This window comes from Natrix helvetica (genome assembly GCF_964273705.1).
Source record: "Natrix helvetica genome assembly, chromosome: 1".
Classification (NCBI taxonomy): domain Eukaryota; kingdom Metazoa; phylum Chordata; class Lepidosauria; order Squamata; family Natricidae; genus Natrix; species Natrix helvetica.
The window spans coordinates 241271589-241291829 of record NC_138548.1 but is presented as its reverse complement, the minus strand read 5'-3'; the positions used below and the strand labels follow the sequence as shown (position 1 = coordinate 241291829).

General features: G+C 38.7%; 3 protein-coding genes across 6 annotated transcripts in view; 1 reads left to right on the top strand and 2 right to left on the bottom strand.

Annotated features, from left to right (window-relative positions):
- Window positions 1-4778, bottom strand: part of TBC1D16 (TBC1 domain family member 16) — an 88953-nt gene extending 84175 nt beyond the window's left edge. For all 3 annotated transcript variants that reach the window (XM_081940010.1, XM_081940012.1, XM_081940011.1), the window contains exon 1: window positions 4743-4778. The gene's annotated coding sequence lies outside the window, so the exon portion shown is untranslated. The remainder of the gene's footprint in view (window positions 1-4742) is intronic.
- Window positions 4779-8471: 3693 nt separating this feature from the next.
- RMI2 (RecQ mediated genome instability 2) lies at window positions 8472-9531 on the bottom strand. Its single transcript, XM_081934250.1, has one exon. The coding sequence runs from the start codon at window positions 9407-9409 to the stop codon at window positions 8990-8992; it is 420 nt and encodes a 139-aa protein (XP_081790376.1). The 5' UTR covers window positions 9410-9531; the 3' UTR covers window positions 8472-8989.
- Window positions 9251-20241, top strand: part of CCDC40 (coiled-coil domain 40 molecular ruler complex subunit) — a 30399-nt gene continuing 19408 nt past the window's right edge. Inside the window, exons 1-8 of one of the 2 annotated variants that reach the window (XM_081934249.1) lie at window positions 9251-9387; window positions 11830-11905; window positions 13722-14036; window positions 15565-15694; window positions 16876-17051; window positions 17908-17991; window positions 18074-18293; window positions 18834-18991. In XM_081934249.1, coding sequence (XP_081790375.1) covers window positions 13836-14036; window positions 15565-15694; window positions 16876-17051; window positions 17908-17991; window positions 18074-18293; window positions 18834-18991 — 969 coding nt within the window. In that variant the 5' untranslated portion in view covers window positions 9251-9387; window positions 11830-11905; window positions 13722-13835. Of the gene's footprint in view, window positions 9388-9537; window positions 10006-11829; window positions 11906-13721; window positions 14037-15564; window positions 15695-16875; window positions 17052-17907; window positions 17992-18073; window positions 18294-18833; window positions 18992-20241 lie in introns of those variants that run through there. The other variant, XM_081934248.1, reaches the window with a different exon arrangement.

Below are 20241 nucleotides of genomic sequence, written 5' to 3'. Positions count from 1 at the left end.
CTTCAAGTTCCTTCAATTAAACAATATCATCTATCAGGATTCTGGAAGCATTTTCTGCACTAAGGAAAGAGTGTGATTAGGGGCCTGGACATTAAAACATATGAGGAGTAGTTGCAAGAATTGGGTATGGCTAGTCTAGTGAAAGAAGGACTAAGAGTGACATGATAGCAGTGTTCAAATATTTGAGGGGCTGCCACAAAGAAGAGGTGGGTCAATCTATTTTCCAAAGCACCAGAAGACAAGAAACAATGGATGGAAACTAATCAAGGAAAGAAGAAACCTAGAACTAAGGAAGCATTTCCTAACTGTGAGAACAGTGAACCAGAGGAATGGCTTGCCTTCAGATGTTCTTGGTGCTCCATCACTGGAGGTTTTTAAGAAGAGTCTGGACAGCCACTTGTCTGGAGTGTTTTAAAGTCTCCTACTTGAGCAGCAAGTTTGACTAAAAGAGCTCCAAGGTACCTTCCAACTGTTATTACCTTTTCTGTAACAGTCATTCTTGTAAGCCAGTTTAGACTCTCTGATGTTCAATAAGCCTTTGTGGTGTACTAGCTTTAGAGCAGCAGTGTCAAACTCAAACTCAAGTCCTGCAGGCCAGATAAGGCCAGCAAGGAGCTTAAATCCGGCCTGCGGGACCAACCTGGAAATATCAAAGGACCAGCCCACGATGCCTCTGGTGGCTAAAACGGGCTGTGTGCAGCCCCTTGCACCTCGTTTTCATACTCCATTGTCTCCTGCACTCTGCTGGCTGAAAATGGGTCAAAGAATGAGCCACAAACAGGCCAAAAGCGGGGCCAAAAACAGGCTGAAAAATGGCCCAGAAAATAGCCCTGAAAACAGGCTGAAAAACGGACCCAAAACAAAGCCAAAAATGGCTAGCAGAGTGCTACGAGAGGCCATGGAGGGCGAAAATGAGGCACAGGGAGGCCACACGTGGACCCCTGTGTCCCATTTTGGCCAGCAGAGTGCTGCAGGAGGCATCCCTCCTGCTCTCCTGCCTCATGGAGAACTACAATGATGATCTGGCCCTCGAAGAAATCCAGTTCAACATCCCTGCTTTAGAGCCTCTTCTTCATGGTCCTTTAGATATTCTTCCAATGCCTTCCCCCCCCCCCCCCCGCCCCTTCAGCTGGCTGGTGTACTTCCAACATCCCACTTCCACTTATTTTCCTTGATAATTAGAGTCTATCAATATCTCTGCATGGAAGGTCATAATTGGTTGTCATTTTTCTAGTCTTCCTATTCAAGGCTTTTAGTTCTTCTTGAAACCAGTTCACTACTTTAGCTGTGTATTTAAGGACGGGAATTTCCCAAGTGTTAATTGACTTGGGACTTTAAGATCTTCTTCACTCTCATGATGTATTATCTTCTAATCTTCTTCTTGTCGTTGGTGTGCTTGATGTTGCCAGATTGAAATATGCCCAGGTATTAGTAGCAGTCATCTTTGTCCAGACTCTTAATGTTATTTTCAAAGGCCATCTAGATTTCTTCAGTTTTCACTATTTTCCCACTACTGATGGTAAGGGTGGCACATTTATCCAGTACAAACACCATTGCAATAGATTGTCCATATATATGGACAAAGTTAAGCAGCAATTCTAATTCAGATGGTGTTTTTCCACACAACCTTGTCCATGTTATTATCCCCTTACCCATTAAGGCGGTATCTCACTTTGCTCTCTGGCTGGGGTGCAAACTGAGACAGGCTATTTTAATCTGGAGCTCATGCAATAATCAGCACTACAAGCCTTAACTGAGTGTCAATTCCTGTGTAGGTATTGTCCTGGAGCCAAGTTTCAAGAGAGGCATATTGTCCCATGCTCCAAACTTGCTTTCTCTGCAAATGCCCTCATCAACATGCAACCACAATTTACTTCCCCTGATTTTGCACATTTCCTTACTGGAAGGCATTTTATAAATTATTGTCTAAACCAAAACTATGCTGCTGTTTGCCTTTTTTCCCCTGACACACAAACCACAGTGATTTGATCCAGCAATTTCAAACATTCCCTTCAAGTCTAACTTGTCACACTTGTTTTGAAAATCTGATCCAAGTCTTCCTCCTTTTTCTGTAACTTTAGATAGTGTACCACCTATTTTCATAAAATTGTGTAAAAGCACTTGATTAACAACTTCATTTCCTGATCGGTCAGTAGCTTCATAGGAATCTGGAGAGGGGGGGTGGGATGTCATTATGCAAATGACAGAAGTGATGTAATTTGTACCACAACATCAAATGACTGACACAAATTATATGATTTATGTCATTTGTGCTGTGACATCAAGGTGCATGTTAGATCATTATGGTTTCTATGGCACACCATCTAGTTCACATACGGCACTAAGCCACAGCACTGCTTCCTTGGTTTGTGCCATGTGTAAATTCAGTATATTAAATTGCACTGTATTATATGCTTTCATTATAATTCACCAAATGTTAAAATAAATAAAGCCTCTGCTCTTGAATTCCACGATGGTCACCATCCAATTCCAGGTAGTCCTCGACTTACAATAGTTTGTTTAGTGACCACTCAAGGTTACAGTGGCACTGAAAAAAGTGACTTACGACTGTTTTTCATACTTATGACTGTTGCAGTATCGCCATGGTCACATGATCAAAATTCGGATGCTTGGCAATTAGTTCAGATTTATAATGGTTCCAGTGTCTTAGGATCATGTGATCCTCTTCTGTGACCTTCTGACAAGCAAAGTCAACGGGGAAGCCAGATTCGCTTAACAACTGTGTTACTAATTTAACAACTGCAGTGATTCACTTAACAAGTATGGCAAGAAACGTCATCAAATGGGGCAAAACCCACTTAACAAACGTCTCATTTAGCAACATAAATGTTGGGGTCAATTGTGATCAGAAGTGAAGGACCATCTGTAATAGCTTCAGCCCTAAAACTGCTCAACTTCCAAATCCAGGCAAGACTAGCCAGATACTGCTATCTGAGATATTGTTAAAAACAGTAAAAACATTGCCCCATATAAAAGCTAGTCAATATGTTCTACTCTAGTCCCACCACTGAAAATCTCTCTGACCCTCTACATTAATATGCTTTGCAATTTGCTAAAGTAATAGCTTCTTCAAGAGCTGTTATTTTATGCAGAAAGGCTGATTCCAAGTGCCATGTTCCTCCTGATGCGTACTAAAGCTATTCCCTTGGGAGATTCCTTTTTCTAAAGGAATTGCCTTTGAAGAGAAAATGCACGTGGTGAAAATACCATTTTCCTTCATCAGACACACATCACTGGAACAAGAGCGCAATCTGAAACAATGCAATGAAATGCTTCGGTTATTTTTTCATTTAAACAGAGTAGTTTAACTATGTGGAATAATTGAAAGGGGGGAAAACGAGACAAAAACAGTAGATTGCCTATTTATTGTGCTTGCATTTCATTATGTTCTCAGACTAAAGATGATCTGCATTTTGGCAGGAATTCAAAGCATAGACCACATATGATATGTGATCCATACTTTATGGCCACCACTGAGCCAATATGAATTATTCATTGGTTTTGAGTGGGGGAGGTAGAGGAAGAGAAAGATGTAATCTCTTTCATAGCTGGCAGCATCACTGTAAATTAAGAAGTGAACAGAGCACACTGCTTCTTAACAACTTGATCCTATGCAGAGTTAAGCATGGGTGGCATTGACACGCCCAACACCTCACAAGATTAATAGGCTCCTAGCTGTACTTCCAGATTCATTATTTTCATCAGGGTTTTCCACTTCCTTTATTGACTCAATAATGAAAGGTTTTAAAGTAGAGCATGAAACACAGAGATCATCTGCCGTTAAAAAAAAGTCATATCTGCTATATTCTACCAAATAATTAGGAACAGTTCTATGTCCACCATTATATTGGGGGAGAGAGGTAAGGGAAGATTACAGGCAAAAAAATCCTTTCTAATTAAGAGTTTTCCCGTAATCAAACGGTTTGACATTGTGTTATTCCTGACAAATTGGGATGGTTTTATTCATCAACTGAGGAAACTTTCCAGTAAGAATGCAGCCCAGGATGCTAACCTGGGAAAACGTAGCATGGGCCACTGACTCACTCCTTCCTTTTGCTGATTACAATAGTTAGGAAGCATCTTCATAATGCCCTTCAAAAGAGGGCCAAGAAGCAAAGAACATATGTTTAAGTGAAGGGAAGTACTGAATGGAAAGCATGTCCCATGCAGCTATCATCATCCAGATAGATACAATAGGATGGTATTTTGTTACTCAGGATGAGTAAAGGACCGCATGTTTGAAAGACTTGAGAAGCCTGGACACAACAGATTTCCTGGAGTGAATCTTTAGTCTCTTCTGCACTACCCTTGCCTCGTACCCTGGTGCAGTAATTCCCCCCACTGCGCACGCATAATCCTAAATAGTGTCCCACATCCTATCGCTATACAGTCATCTGGAGTGCAAGACCCTTTCACAGCACTGCCTCGTATGACCTGAGCGGGTGAACTCCACCAGGATGCCCTGCCCCGTAACCCCTTCTCCAACGCAGCCCATAGGGCCTCGCTTCCTCCCGCGCAAGCAGCACCTTCCACGCAATCCACGCGAAGAAACCCTCGCAGGGCCTCAGCGAAGACCCCACCCCAAGATCCACCCCGCTCTCCCAACGCCAGAACTTCCCTCCTGAGCTTTCCCATCAAAGGCTGAGATGCCTTCACCCCAGCCCCTACCCTGGGACCAGCCTCGCCCACTCAGCCCGATGCCCAGCGGGGCAAGTTCTCACCCAGAGGCCACCGCCGCCACCGCCGCCGCCGCTGCCTCCTCCTTAGATCAGCGCCGCGCGAGAGGATTTGCAGGGAAAGTAGGCGCGGCCAAACGTGGTCACACCCAACTCGATCGGCTTAACCCTGCCTTTATTATACTCTTGCCGGATCCGCTCAGGATCTGGAGGTGGAGCAAGCGGGAACGTGAATCGGGCGTGAGCTGTTCTTACTATCCTCGCTCACAATGTGCTTTTGCTGCGCAACGCCACCTTTTCTCTGGTCAGCGGTTCCCCAGCCTTTTGCGGAGAGAACAGGCGCTTACCAAAATTGCCAATATGGTTCCCTTACATTGGAGTCTTTTTTCCCCCCTTCACTCCCAGCACTGACCCCAATATGCATCTCAAACTACTACATTAAAAGGTGATCTGAAAAGCGGGTTCAGAAGTGCCAACAAAAGGCCTTAATTATATCACATTACATTATTGATTTCAATTCATTTCTCTACGTTAGAGATATGAATTATATTGTATTATTAATTATATAACTACGGATATTCAGATTGTGAGATTTCAGTTTCAGACCTTACCCAAAATGTCTGCAAGCCTGCTTCATGAATTGAAATAAATATTCTCTTTCTACCAACAGCATACAATACTTCAAATATTGTCCAGTGTCAATTCACATTCCAAGCTTTTGCTAAAAGAAATAACATTTGTACATTTGGAAGTATTGTAGCTGCATTGCTCATAAATTATTAACATGTTGCTACTCTTTCTTGAATCTTATCCCTACTTTGATATGGGAAGATAAGGCTTTGTTTAATATTGTCCTAGCTGTCTTCAACAGATACATTCATGCAACATGCTAAGCTTGGCTAATAATACTGTAACTTTGCAGGTTTTTTTTGTAATTTGTGTGAATCACCCTGTTGAGTTAGTCTGCGATGATATATTGTATGAACCCAAAACAAGACTTTAGTAATCAGTTAAATGTGTGAATACGGCATTGAATCAGATCTAGATGTCCATCCATCAAGCTCAGTCTGCTAGCTTCAATATAACTATTTAAGAAGTCTCTCAAAAGTAATAAGAGTGGTCTGTCAAAAGATATTAGACTGCAATTCTTCACATATTATGTTGGCAGTAAACTGTATAACAGCAATATTCACTTAGTCCATATCAATGTGCATTCTTCCAGTCCTTGAATTGGCAGCAAAATGCTGATGTCTAACTAAATGCTAACCGTACTCATGAGTGAGGCTGACAGATGAAGGCATCTTAACAGTTTTTATTAATTTTATTCCCTCCCACCTCCTTCCCATCATTGCCTGCCACCTAAACACCAACTGCTGTTTTTAACACATGGCGGGGTGGTCTTGGCAGCTGTGGGTGGACACTTGAGATAAAAGCTTTGGCCACATTTCAAATGGCTCAAGTGACAAGCATGGATGAATTTCAAGTTGCAAAATGGCATCAACCCCCCCCCCCCAAAGTATAGAGAGTCCAGCCATGTTGTTGGCAGAAGACTGAATAACATCTAAAGCAAACATCTGACAGAACCCGGCTTTTTCCCATTTAAATTGCTTTTCTGAATGACAGGATTGGCAGTGCTGTCAAAAAACTAAAACCCTGTACACAGGTCTAGAACTTTTTTCAAAAGAATGCTAATTCAAGAATATAAGGAACTTGCATAATGCCTGAAGGATGCGTTTTGAAACATCCTGCATCCAGGGTGCTTTTAGATACATAGAGTTTCTCTTGCAATCTAGGCCAAAATGATTATGGAAGGAAATATCTAGTGATCAGAGCAAAGTGGGTATGCACACATCTGTTTCACAGGGCCAGTGAAACCTCATCAACCAGAAATTGTAGATTATTTGGCAAGACTTGTTTGGGGAGACAAAAACCACTATAAATATTTTGAAAATAGAACTTCGTAAAATGAATCAAATGTTTTTCTATGGTGGGCACCTTGGAGGTAACTTCATGAAACATGAAGATGCCTGGAAGATGAGTCATGGCAACTGTCTCTTTCTTTTTAGTTCGAAATGTTTCGCTGTTTATTCAAATAGCTTCTTCAGTCCGATCAAGTTGTTTAGGGGGATCCCATATATGTCCTCCAGAGAGATTTCATTTCTCACAATTTGAATAAGCTCCTTAGGTGAATAGGCAGATTTGTTGGAATGTAAATGTTCCAACTCCTAAATACTTTACCTATGTGGGTCATTAAGTGTGGCCTTCCTGTTGAACCTGTCATTTTAATCTCCCTGGGGACTGATGCAAGAACAGCATTAAAAAATGGGAGACAAGTGTCTGAGGCCTCCACCTTTATTAAGGGAAGAATTTTCCACTTTGACATAAATGGATTCCTTCACTGCTTTCTCAAGCCATCTATCTTCCTGTCCAAAATGTGAACGTTATTGTCCTCAAGACTGATGATGTACTGATGATTCTGGTTTTATGGTGTTGATTCTCCTATGCTGGGCCATCCTCTTATGTAAAAGCTGCTTGGTTTCTCCAATATAGAACTCTGAACACTCATTGCACTGGACTGCATACACATTACTCTTTGTACGTTTTGATGTCTAATCTTTACGGTAAACAAGCCTCTGTCTCAGTGTGTTGTGGGTTTGAAGAACACAAGTATGTGTTTTTTTCCGAATATGTTTTAGCTTCTCTGATACACTAGCCATAAGGAATGATCTGTTGACTCTTAGTCTCAGCTCCATCTGCCATTCTTTTTTTGAATCCAGATACTGATTTAATAAAGACCCAATTTGATATCAAGGCATTAAGAGCTGTCCTTAGATATGTTTTTCTTCTCTTGGACATTCCTGGATATGGGGATGTTTTCTGCCCAGATAGTATCCTGATGACTCTTAGCTTGTGTTGAAGTGGATGGTGGGAGTAAAACAGCAGGTATTGGTCTCTGGGTGTGGGTTTCCTGCAGATCTCTATTTCTAGGTTAGCACAGATTCTAGTCAGAACTTCAGTCTAGGGATGCGAGCTTGTTGTCCTTGGTGTCTTCCGTGAACTTGATATTTGGACAGTGTTTATATGGTCTTTGAAGGCCTGTACTTCCTGAACCTTGATTTGTTTTGGCCAGGTGTCATCCATATACTTGAACCAGTGGGTTGGTACCAACCCCTAGGAGCTAAGTGCTTTCTTCTCCACATCTTTCATGTATAGGTTGGCAATTTTCATGCCATACTTATTGAGATATGAGAATGAACACTATTCCATTATTTATCGGTAATCTTGATTTGCAAATTTATATCTAAATGATTAGAACAGGACCACATTCTAGAAGTATCCTTCAAGAATTGCATATGCCAAATGTCCAAGAATTTATAAGTTTTTAAGTTTATATTCACTATTACTCTGAACAAGTGAAATCAAGAAATTCCACAAAATCTATATTATCTTGAATTAAAAGACTAAATATAACTCTAACTAGCAAAAGGGAATACTAGATAAATAGCTGGCCAAAGCAGAATACATTTTTATACTATACTGGGAGTGCCAGGTGCTTTTTGCACTTTTCAGATTATCAAAATAACCTGCTGGAAGGCAAAAATCTAAAATATCTGAGGCACTGTAGCTATTTTCAAACTTCAGGACAGTTCCACCATTGAAGATTTCAAAGCAAACTTTTTAAAAATAATGCATGAAATATATTTCATTTCCATTAAATGTGTCATCAAGAGTCTAGTTATTCACTATTCAAGAACATTAAACCAGACACTCCAGTAATATATGCATATTTTATTGTGATATAGTATAATCTTTTCATCCAATTGTTTCTCTGAACTATTGCTATATTGAGGGGATGTTGTCCATCTCTCAGTCTGACTTGAAACATTTACATTATGCATTAAAAATAAGCCTTCAAATTAACATTATCCATTGTTATCAAAACTGCTTTATCCTAGAATTGTAAATGATACATACGATCATTATTTTAAAAGTCTTTGCATATGTTAAATGGTAATGTCTGAAGTCAGATGTTTTTAGCACAGTACTCCTTTAATGAAAGTCCATTCTGAAGAAAGAAGAGCAGTCTACACAATGGGGCAATGAATATACTCAATATAGATGTTTTATCTTTTAAACAATCCATGTGCCTCAAGTATAAAAGATTTCTTTGCACAAGCTAATCCAGTGGGGAAATAATCCACGCCTTCTAAACAATGCAGGCATTTCCATCCCATGTTTTGTTACTGCGAGGCGTGCAGCAAATGATTTCCATTTTGGCATGCCAGCTTCATTCACGAGAGGAAGCTTCGCTGCAAATCTTCCACTTCCAACTCCCACATAGTCCTGTGCAGGGGATTGTCCGAAAGACCCGTCATCTTCACGGCTTGGAGGACAGGCTCTGGGATGCAACCCTGCACCACGCCCATCACCATCACATAATTTCCAGGGCTGAGGCAAGGTTTTCCCTTAGGGACTCTCTCCACGCCGGAGACCACGAAAGAGCCGCTCTCGTCCAGCAACCTCACAGTCGAACCATCCTGCTCTACCGTCAATACTTTGCCCTGCATCCAGACCAGAGACACGGGTAACGCCGGACGTCCGTACTCTTCCCGGTCCAACAACCACGAGCCACCAGGGACTTGGCGGCACCGCTTCAGCTGCGCAGCCAGGACCTTCACCGGCGGCGACTGTAAGCGAGACTTCTCCATCATTACGCCAAATACCTCTTTCCCGCCAAATTTCAAGAAAACGCGGAGAATGATGGTTCTGAAGAGGCTTACGACTATTGTAACATCGCGAGAGTTACGCTGAACCTCTATTCTCTCAACATGGGGGGGAAACGAATTAGAATCACGTAAAGTTATTTGGTTCCTCAACAAGCCAATAAAAAGCTTTTGCTTGTTATAACCATGAATGAGTCTAACCTTTCCTAACTCTATGTTTGCTTCAAGGAACCTTGGTCTTCACCCTCTACGCTTTGTCTAGTAGTTGCTTCCCAGCATTGTTTTCCATATACGTGGACTTCAATTCCCAGAGTCTTCATTCATTAAGCTGTGCTGGCTGTGGCATTCTGGGACTTGAAGTACACGCACTTAGCCTGGGAACAGCTAAGGTTGAGAAACAACACCGCGGCTTTGTCACTGAAAGCAATATTGAGAAATGGTTCTGTCCAGATTTGCACCCACCCCCTTTTTCTCAATTGGCATCATCCGAGAAGAAGTCAGGGCGGGGCAGCGAGGAAAAGGAAGCCCGCGGACTGTTGATAGCGTTGCTTAGCAACGGAAGACAGCATGGAGCCGAGTGCGGGGTGAGCAAAAGAAAAAAAAAGGGAACCCAAAGCCTTTTTTTAAATAAAGAGGATGCGAAAAAAAGGACTTACATTGGGAGTAGAGGGTTCCGCTGTAAAACGGGAGTAAGCTAAAAAATAACAGTTATTCATTGGGAAATGGCATTAACTCAAATGTGCATGTGTAGGAAGCAGTTGTCATTCTAAACGAAGGTTTCAAATATTACAGTTTTAAATACAATCTGGGAACAGATGCCAGTCATCTGAGCAGAATTTTTTTGCATGCATTTTTCAACTTCTAAATAGATATATTACTGCAAATTATGCTTGTTATATTTAGGAAACCTGAAATGTAGGGGAGTGGACATTTATATTCTCCCCCCCCCTCTCCTTAACAACTAATACCATAATGCTGTCAAATAATTTACTAAGACTGCATTACTATTATTCGTCTCTTCCTTACTAGTATCTATCTCTCCATGCCCCACAGGGGGGCAATTTGATTTTTAATGGGGGCAATTTGAACCTTGTTTAAACCAAGAAAGAAGGACTAGGGGAAACATGATAGCATTGTTCCAATATCTCAGGGGTTGCCACAAAGAAGAGGGAGTCAAACTATTCTCCAAGGCACCTGAGGGTAGAACAAGAAGCAATGGGTGGAAACTAATCAAGGAGAGAAGCAATTTAGAACTGAGGAGAAACTTCCTGACAGTTAGAACAATTAATCAGTGGAACAGCTTGCCTCCAGAAGTTGTGAATGCCCCAACACTGGAAGTCTTTAAGAAGATGTTGGATAGCTATTTGTCTGAAACGGTATAGGGTTTCCTGCCTAGGCAGGGGGTTGGACTAGAAGACCTCCAAGGTCCCTTCCAACTCTACTATTGTATTGTATTGCATTGTATTGCAAGTTAATGGCCTTTTAGGCCTCCTTCATGTGAATAGAGTTCACTTTTTGAGTAAAGTAAGAATTATATGTCACAGGTGGCTGGGGCCTCGGGATTTTAGAGATGCTTAGGTGGGGCATCTCCTATTATCCCCACAATAACAATCCTCTGAGGGGGTTTGGGCTGAGACAGAGTGACTAACCCAAAGTCACCCAATTGGCTTTCATGGCTAAGGTGGCTCCAGAACTCACAGTATCACTGTTTCTAGCCTGGTGCCTTAACCCCTGGACCAAACTGGCTCTTTCTTTTGGAAAGAAAGAGTGAAGAAAATGAGTTTTATATAAATAATGCATAAGATTGCTTTGCATTTTCATGCTCTCATTCAAGATGATAAAAATTCCAGTGTGACAAATTGTTCTTATGTCTTGATTAAGAAAGGATTACAAGCATGTCAGCCTTCTACAGAAATATAGGTGCCCTCCTTTTCATTTTAATCAGTTTATTTTAATAATTTATCCTGGTACCATATTACTTTGGGGTTTTAGCACCCCAGTTTTCTTCCCAAAGTTTTAACCTTATTTTAATTTATGGCTATTCTACTATTTAAAGAAAGCTTTTATCCTGTTCCTTATAATCTAAACATGTTCATACATTCTCCTTTCTCTCTTCTCAAATCTCAGGGAGTTATATTGTTTTATCCCATACATTTATTACTATTCCCATTTTCGATATCCTTTTTCTGGCCTGCTGCTTTGATTATTATTGCTTCAGCTTGTTCTAATCAACCAACTTTCACTTGTGTTAGATTTGTCATATAGGTCAGTTCTTTACACTTCTTAGTTTGAAATGATGCTTGTTTTTATGTTTGGTACATTAGTATGATCTCTCTTTCCTATGTGAGTGATTTAAATGTCTGCTTAAATTGGTATTAAAACATTTTTTTCTTTACATTTAAATGAAGTGCTGAATCGGAGAGTGGACAAATTCCAGAAGAAGAAAATAAAGAAGATAAGAAAGAAGATGCAGAAGATAAAGGGGTAATGTTATCAGTGTGAAAATTTTGAGAAAATGAAATGCAGATTAAATCAGAAGTTTTCAATACACTCAGTACATGTTTAAATTGGGGAACAAGAAAGCAAAATATATGGTTATATATTTTAGGAAAGCAAGGTGGGATACATACCACATACCTACTAAGAATCACTTTGTTTTGGGTGGAAGAGATATTCTTGTGCTCCTTCTAGGAGGACTAACTGAGGACTTTAGGTCTCAGTGAAGCTTCTTCACAGAATTTAGGAATGCTCTTCTCATAACATGAAGCAGGAGTAATGCTTGTAGTTAATAAAGATTTGCATTCCAAAGGCCCTAACGTAGGTTGGGGTAAATAGGAAGATTTTTAAAAAAAACTGGGTTAAAAAGAGACTCAGTTGGATTGTTCATTTTGGCTTTTGTGAGCCTGCAGGACTTCAAATAAGGCAGTCTATTTTTTAATCCTCCATCTTCAAGCTACAAGTAGAACCTTCTTATAATATAGAGTGGTCCTGTGCTGCAATGTGTTATACAAAAACCTGCTGGGCAGTGCCAGAGGTATACAAATTGCAAGGAACATATAACATTTATTGTTATATTACTTCTCTTACTGGTTGTCCTCCCCATTTTTACAACAAATTCCCAGCCCCCCCCTTCCCCCTCCGCATTATAAGCCAAAGAAGATTTGAATCTATGACAATGTCAGGGCTGAATCTGTACTGATTTGGGTGAATGAGCCAAAGAAGTTTAGAATTTCATTCAAAAGCATAAGTACGCTTTATATTCTATTTCACTTCTTCAAAATCCAACTAGTGCTTCTACATATGTCATAAGAAAAGTCATTCCCTGCATGATTCTGATCTTTGTAAGTATACCCGTTCTAAGCCTTTCGTTGCTACCTTATGAAGTGTTAATCTGTAGCATGTTATTTGACTGCTGGATTCTGTAGTATTGATAGTCTATCCTATTTATACTATTTGGTCATTGGTTGCATTGTATTCTGTTACTATCTAATCCTTCCTGACTATGAACGCAGCACTGTCCTTTCTTGGTTTTTTTATGTCCTATGTACAAGACAACACAATCTTCTGAATGAAAGTGTCCAGTCCTTGTCCATTTCAGTCTGCTCATGCCTAAGGTCCCAATATATTCTTGATTCATTTTTCATTGTGTTGAGTTTTCCCATGTTCATCTTACATTCTATGTTCACACTATAATTTTTTCTTTGCAACTTTGAATATTCCTGTTAGCAATGTCAGCAGCTCTATATATTCTGAAAGTTACAATCTAGCCGTTATAATCACCATTAGCATTCTGAAAGATCCTTAGCTTTTCCTTGGCAGCATCCAAGCGCCATTCAATCTCTTGAAGGGTCCCTCATCCAGCATTACATGGCCAGTTTTCTTTGGGGGGAAAAAATCATCCATGTAATTGTTTTAGAAAAATACAGGACTTTTCCCATGTGGTATCAAACTACTCTATGCATTTTCCATTGTTCCTAAAGTGCTAATAAATCTCCAGCATCTTCCTATTTTGTTGCTGCTTAATATAGGTGCCTGCTTTTAGCTAGGCCGCTGTAATGTCCTTCACCTTTTGGGTTATTCTTCTGGGAGCGTGCGCTCGCGCGCGCGCACACACACAAACACAGCATTCTTTGCTCTTCCCTCCCGGGAATTTTGCTTTAGAATTTTGCTTTGCCATATTGAGGCAGCATAAGAGGATTTCAGTGGGATTCCAATTATAGACAATGGAAAATAAGATCATGCTAGAAGTCAGCAGAACAAAATACAAAACTTAACTTTTAGTTTGTTTCACTTATTGTAGCCAGAAGACAAAAATGCAACAGAGGAAGGAGCAGCTACTACTCCCTTGATAACCACAGAAGAAGCAGGAAGAGTTCCTCCTACATTGACTGTGGAAGAGGGAACAGTGAGTGGCATGGAGGCCCCTGAGGAAGGAGAGGAAAGTGCTGCTGTGATAACCAAAGAGGAAGCAACAAAATATATTCCCATTGTGCCCACAGAAGAAATAACAGGCGGTGTTTCCATGGTGTCCATTGTAGAAAGGGCAAAGAGTGCTCTTAGAACAACCTCTGAGGAGAAATCCGCAGGACCGACGGATATGTCAAGTATGTCATTGGTAAGCATTTCTGAGCAAATAGGACCATCTCTCATCCAGGTAACTGATGCTTCTTGTAGAATGTAGAAATTTAATATTTCTCTCTCCCCCCTACCCCCTCTCTGTGTATTGGCTCTGTTTGATTCAGTCTTCTTAAGGCAGATGTGCTAGAGCAGGTAACAAGAAAGCCTAAAGTTTCAATAGGTTCACAATTTAGCCTTATTGTATCTCAGAAAACCTGCCTAAAACAGCAAAGAGGGAACATGGTCTCAGATGAACCAAGGGAGCAAATAAAATGCAAATAAGCATTAAGAAAAATAATGCTTATACCTATTTAGATGACCCTAATATATAGACTGTGTCAAAATGCATATTGATAATTCAGACGTAATAGCCAACTTCAGTGAGTTGATGATAAAGGTGCACAGCTTGAGATTTCAGAGCCATATACAGAATATAACAAAAAATCAGGTCCTGTAGGCCAATCACAGGAGCCTTCAGTCATAGTGCTAAGGTATAGAAACTTTAGTTGCTTCCTGGATGGTTATTATTACCGCTGTGTAACTCCCATTGTCATGGCAGCTACGGTACATTAGTGACTAGTGTTTCCAGTGCAATACAAGATGCTACTTATTGTCTGTAAAGTATATTGTGTGAGGGCTTCCACTTTTAGGGCTTCTGGAAAACTTGTAAAACTGTAAGTGTTGTTGAACTTCAGTGCTGGGCATACTTTTAAGTAGTTAATGGAAACTTAATAAATTATTATATTGGATTTATCATCCTGGCACCAGAAATACATTCTTTAAAACAATCCTTATTGTATTGCTTCTACTTGTAGTTCTATTTGAAAATCAATGAATAACTGAGTCATTGCAATACTTTGGCCTCAAACACCTTTCGTCTACTCTATCCTATACCCTCCTTTCTGGTGGAAAAGCCTTAGGATGGCAGCTACAGTTGGTTTGGCTTTCCTTTTAAGGTTTAAATTTGGGCCTTCTGCAAACCGATAGCCTGGAAAAAAGTTCCAAGGTACTTAAATGCCTTGATTTGTTCAATGATGTTAGTATTTGTGATCCATATTTGTGTCTACATTGTCCCTGGAGAAAACCATGATTTTGTTTTGTTTTGTTTTGATAACTGAGGATTAGGTCATTACCTGTAAAGTAGAAGGCTGCAATTTAATGCTTTGTTCAGTTCAGTGGATGTAATTGAGATAAGCTATTGCTTTTATAAATCACTTAGAATCGGTTAATTGAAGCAGTTTATGAAGTTGTAAATAAATATTTTTGTGAGCTGTCGAAAAGCATTTCGAAGTAGATGGCATACAAGAGTGTAAAATAAAATAAAAAGGGCATCAAAAGCCACCTATTGTCCATATTAATTACATTTTAAACCATTCTCCCATACCTTCAGGAAATCGTAGGTAACCTTCATTCTTATTTGCTATGACAAATTCAAGTAGAAACTATATAGCATCACTCATTATTTTAGCATGAACACTCCTTTTTGAAGTTGTCTTCTGGTAACAGTTTTTTCTGTTTTGTAAAAGGCTGATGTTTCTGGAGAGAAAAGTATGGAGAGTACTCCTTCTAGTGAAGTAACAATCTCTTTGCCATCTTCTGGAATCAGCAGTGAAAAATCTGAATTTCCAATGCATGTGGACCCCTCTGCAATGTCAGGTTAGCCCCTATTTCAGTAGAATGATGTTATGTGGTACTAATGCATTTCTTAGATCCAACTGAATCTTTGCCATTGGGGCAGAGTTCAAAAATCTTTATTCCTGCTTGATAAGAACATTAATCAAATTCTCCATTATTGGCTGCTTTATTTGATTGTTATTAAAATATGATGTTTAGTATTTGAAAGTGTTTTGAGAATCTTGATAATTTGGAAAGAGATTAATAGCAATTATATTCTTGTCTACCTATATACTGAATATATGTCAGAAATTCTACTAACAGTTTTGGTTAACTGAACATGAATTAGTATACGCATTGATATTACTTTAAGTTAGCATGTACAGTATTTATACTCACAGCTACATGAAGTATAGATCAAATTTCAAAAATAAAAATAATCAATATAATATAATATAATAAATATATATAGTAAATAGATGAATACAAATGGAATACAAGTAGGCAAGCAGGGGGGAAAAGCAATAAAAATGGAACAAGGGAAACATATTTTGTCATGTATAATCCAGAAGAATCATTAGAAAAAGATACATTGTTTGATATATGTAGGATTTGTTTATTGAATTCAATTTATTTATTTATTTATATTCTATTTGCTTAAAGTGAATTATGATAAACATAAAATAAGTAGAAGCATTCTGTATAGTATTTGAAAACACAGCAACTAAAATAGAACAAGTCTCCTAAATATCATTTAATGTATACATTACAATGAAATTATATATTATATTAAACAGTTGACATTTAGTTAATGCCTACCTAATAATTTAATACAAAATCAGTTTCAAATAGCCAGCAACAAATCATATCTCCACACAAACTAAAAATATTCCTATTTTGTCATCCTGAATTCCAAAAAGCTCCAACAATTCAGTCTAATCACTGCTTAGGATCATGAGATGGGAGCTTGGATTACAACAGGTCTCTATTTCTTTCTTTCAAAAAATTAAGCATGGCAAAATGCACTTTTGTCAAAGTGACATATAAATCGTATCTATTTTCAATTCCCCTGTGTTAATGGCATTTTTTGATTAAACTTTATATTCATTATAATATCACAATCATTACATAAGCGAGTATTATTTGAAGCAAAACATTCTTGGAGAATTTTCATGTGTAAACTTGCTTTTCTCTGGTATCCTCCCTCTTTTCTTCATATACAGAGTTTGCTCAATCAGTCGTTTTCCCTTCCCATTTTGATTCTGCTGTTCAGCAGATGACTTCTAGAATCAGTAGGCATGAACCCACAGAACAGCCCGATGGAGAAGTGATGGCAGGTCACCCTGGGCAGGAACTGGGCATCGAAGAAATCCAGCTGGTTGTGTTAGATCCAGATCATGTAAGAAAACTCTATAAAGACTATGGTTCTAATAACTACAAAATGGACGTCAAATGTCATAAAATTTATTTAAGTTAAATTTAATACAGAGAGTAGTGCTATACTACCCTTCCAAGAGGGTGGCAGTGGAATTAAAGGATTTCACGCCCATGGTGTGACACCACTAGCTATCAATGAGGTGTGACATGGCCTTGGTGTCATACTGCATAATTTCCTCCATGTAGACCAATGTTTCTCAACTTCATCAACTTTAAGACATATTTAAGCAACTTTAAAATACTGGCTGGGGAATAATTGGGAATTGAAGTTCACACATCCTAAAGTTGCTGAGGTTGAAAAACACTGATCTAGGCCAAGATAGGCTACAGGGAAGCTAGCTGACAGCTTCTACTGCCACAACATATTCTTGCCATCTTTCCCATACTAAATGACTAGTCATCACTGGTACAGAGGCTACCATAGTTTTAAATATTGTTTTGCTTTAATGAGTTTTCATTTATGTTTGAAATTTATTATAAAATTATGATAGCTTCTAAACCTGTGAAGACAATGTCTATAGGTTGCAACATTTTGGAAGAAACATTTTTAGCTTGGGTGATTCTTTATTGTAATGTATCTATTATCAATTTGTATAAGTGAAAATTCAAAGATGGGAAGGCTGGTTCTTCAGTGTGATCCTAAACTGTTCAGTCTAGTTTTTACTTCGTCATGCAAACAAATTATTGCCATACATGAGATTGGGACCAAGAAAGTGTCCAAAGGAAAATCTTTGTTAAAATAGAGTTACTTGCATTGAAGTCATTTATTTATTTTTGGCTTGGGAAATATATTAATATATTCTTTCTTGTTTCTTTAGCCTTTAATGAAAAGATTCCAGTCTGCTTTGAAGACCTATCTCAACAAACAAAAAGGAAAACTTACTGATGAAATGCAAGAGTTGGTATGATCTTTTTGCTTGGAACTTAATTCGGCTCATATCTTGGCATTTTTGCTGCCTCATTTCCTCTTTCTCATGTCTGCAGGCAGTAGCCATAAAGAGTGGAAAAACGCAGAGGGAAGAACTTGGTGTGCTCCTGTATGGCTTTCAGCAGCATTTGGCCCGGCTGCAGATGGAACTAGAGAAGAACCACAGTTGCCATTCTCAGGTTGCCATGGCACGGCGGCAGCTAGAGGAGGAGTTGCATGACCTTAGAGATGCGTATAAGAAGACATTCCATGGCACCCAGGCTGAACGGAAAAGAGGTGATCAATTCCAATGTTGCAAAGTTGTCTTATGATACATTAGCTACTGCTTAATAAACTTTAGTTCAATAATTTAGGGATTGATCTGTTGTGAAACGGAAACATGTTCTGAACATATAGAATTCCTAATCAGTCGTTTTTGTCTCAAAACAAACCAGAATATGATTGCATTTATTTGGTATAACATAGCAGAGTACTTATAATTAAAAGTTAGCTATACTTATCTTGCAAAAGCACATTACTTTATCTGAGAGGAAAATACGTTATATGGAGATTATATAATAGTTCATTTTTGTCTTATATATTATATAAACTTGGATCTATATTTCAATCTTTTATATAATATATAAAATATTATACACACACACATAAGACTACAATTTTATATAATTCTTACTTTGAAGCTGACTTCTAGGAGTCATGGCCTTCACCTGTATATTAAGTTTTCATGGCATGCTACTTTCCTTAGTTCTTTCATCATTAGCTCCAAAAGTTTGTGTATATACGCTATGTGCGTAATTTCTCAATTTTTTTCCTTAGTTTCATCAGTTCAAATGGAGATCGAAAATCTGTCACTGCGCCTTTTCTACATGCAGAACATGGACCAAGATGTCCGTGATGATATAGCTGTAATGAAGAGAACTGTAAAAAAGGCTGAAGTGGAGAGGATGCGTGCGGAGGTGGAAAAACAAAAGCAGGTATTTAGCAATAGCAGAGTTTTAGAACTCTTTCTTCTTTCTCTGCACCTTGCCTTTTCCTCTCTTAAACCTGCTCGGGTTTATTTTCTGTTAGCCACTTCTCGTGTCATTTGTTTTTTATGCTCTCTGTTGTTAGAGATGGCTTTGTTTGTTGTTACTGTTTCATAGAAATCAACCTCAGGACTTATTTCTTTGGTGAGCTTTATTGACTCAGTCACGTTTTGTGCCATCTTCATTTGGCATCTATTACAAGCCATGAGACTATTTTGTACAAAAGATGTCATTGCACAAATGACAACACTGTAATGGCATCATTTGTATTAGTTTCATTATGACTCACACAATTATGTTTATATGATAATGACAGGCTGCATTTGTCTCCCTTGTACCATTGCATAAGTCTTAGCTGCACTTCACTGCACTTTAACTGTCATCTTTATAGTGTGATTCCTGAGTTATCATAATCTATATTAATTTTATTTTACAATAAAATAAAGAACAGGAAAAAGGTCTAGTGCCGTACAGTATTTCTTCAGTCAAAATTAATCTGAATTATATACGGTGCAAAAGAAATTATTAGTTCAGATCTTGTAGAATAAATACTACTGTTTTAGGTTACAGGTGTATCCCCTGCAAAATAAAAGTACAGCATGTTATACTTGAGGCATTTTAAATGTAAGTTGCATTCAGAATCATGACATTGATATGTTACTCTCTAATGAAACTGTCCTTTAAAGTGACAAAATGCATGGTGATAAGGCGTGACTTCATTTCATGTATTAGCAGGTCTGTCTGTCTGTCTGTATTGTATGCCTCCCATGCTTTTAAACAGAAATTTTTAAATTTTATAATTTTAATTATCAACCTATCTCTTCTAATTGATTTACCTGATTTCACCTATTTTTAAAACAATCATATTAAACGGGGGGAAAGTCTTATTTATAGTTAATGTTGGGAGAGTTTGACTGCAAAGAGAGTATGTGTACTGTATTTTTGAATCTTTTGAACCTAATCTTTTTTCTCCATCTTTTAGTTCACATGGAATTACAAACTCTCCTAGTGCCAAAATATTGTAAATGTAAATATTATACACATTATTAGAAAGTTCTATGGCTATATTACTTATTTTGACATGGCTTCTGCTAAAGATCTAAAGTTGTGAGTCTCTCTAAGCAAGCCTTCCATTGGCAGCTGGCCACTGTGTTGAGACCTACAGGTAGACCTCACCTTATGACCATAATTGGACCAAA

Coding starts and splice junctions, on each gene's coding strand:
- RMI2 (XM_081934250.1), bottom strand. CDS start 9,409: ATGATGGAGAAGTCTCGCTTACAGTCGCCGCCGGTGAAGGTCCTGGCT.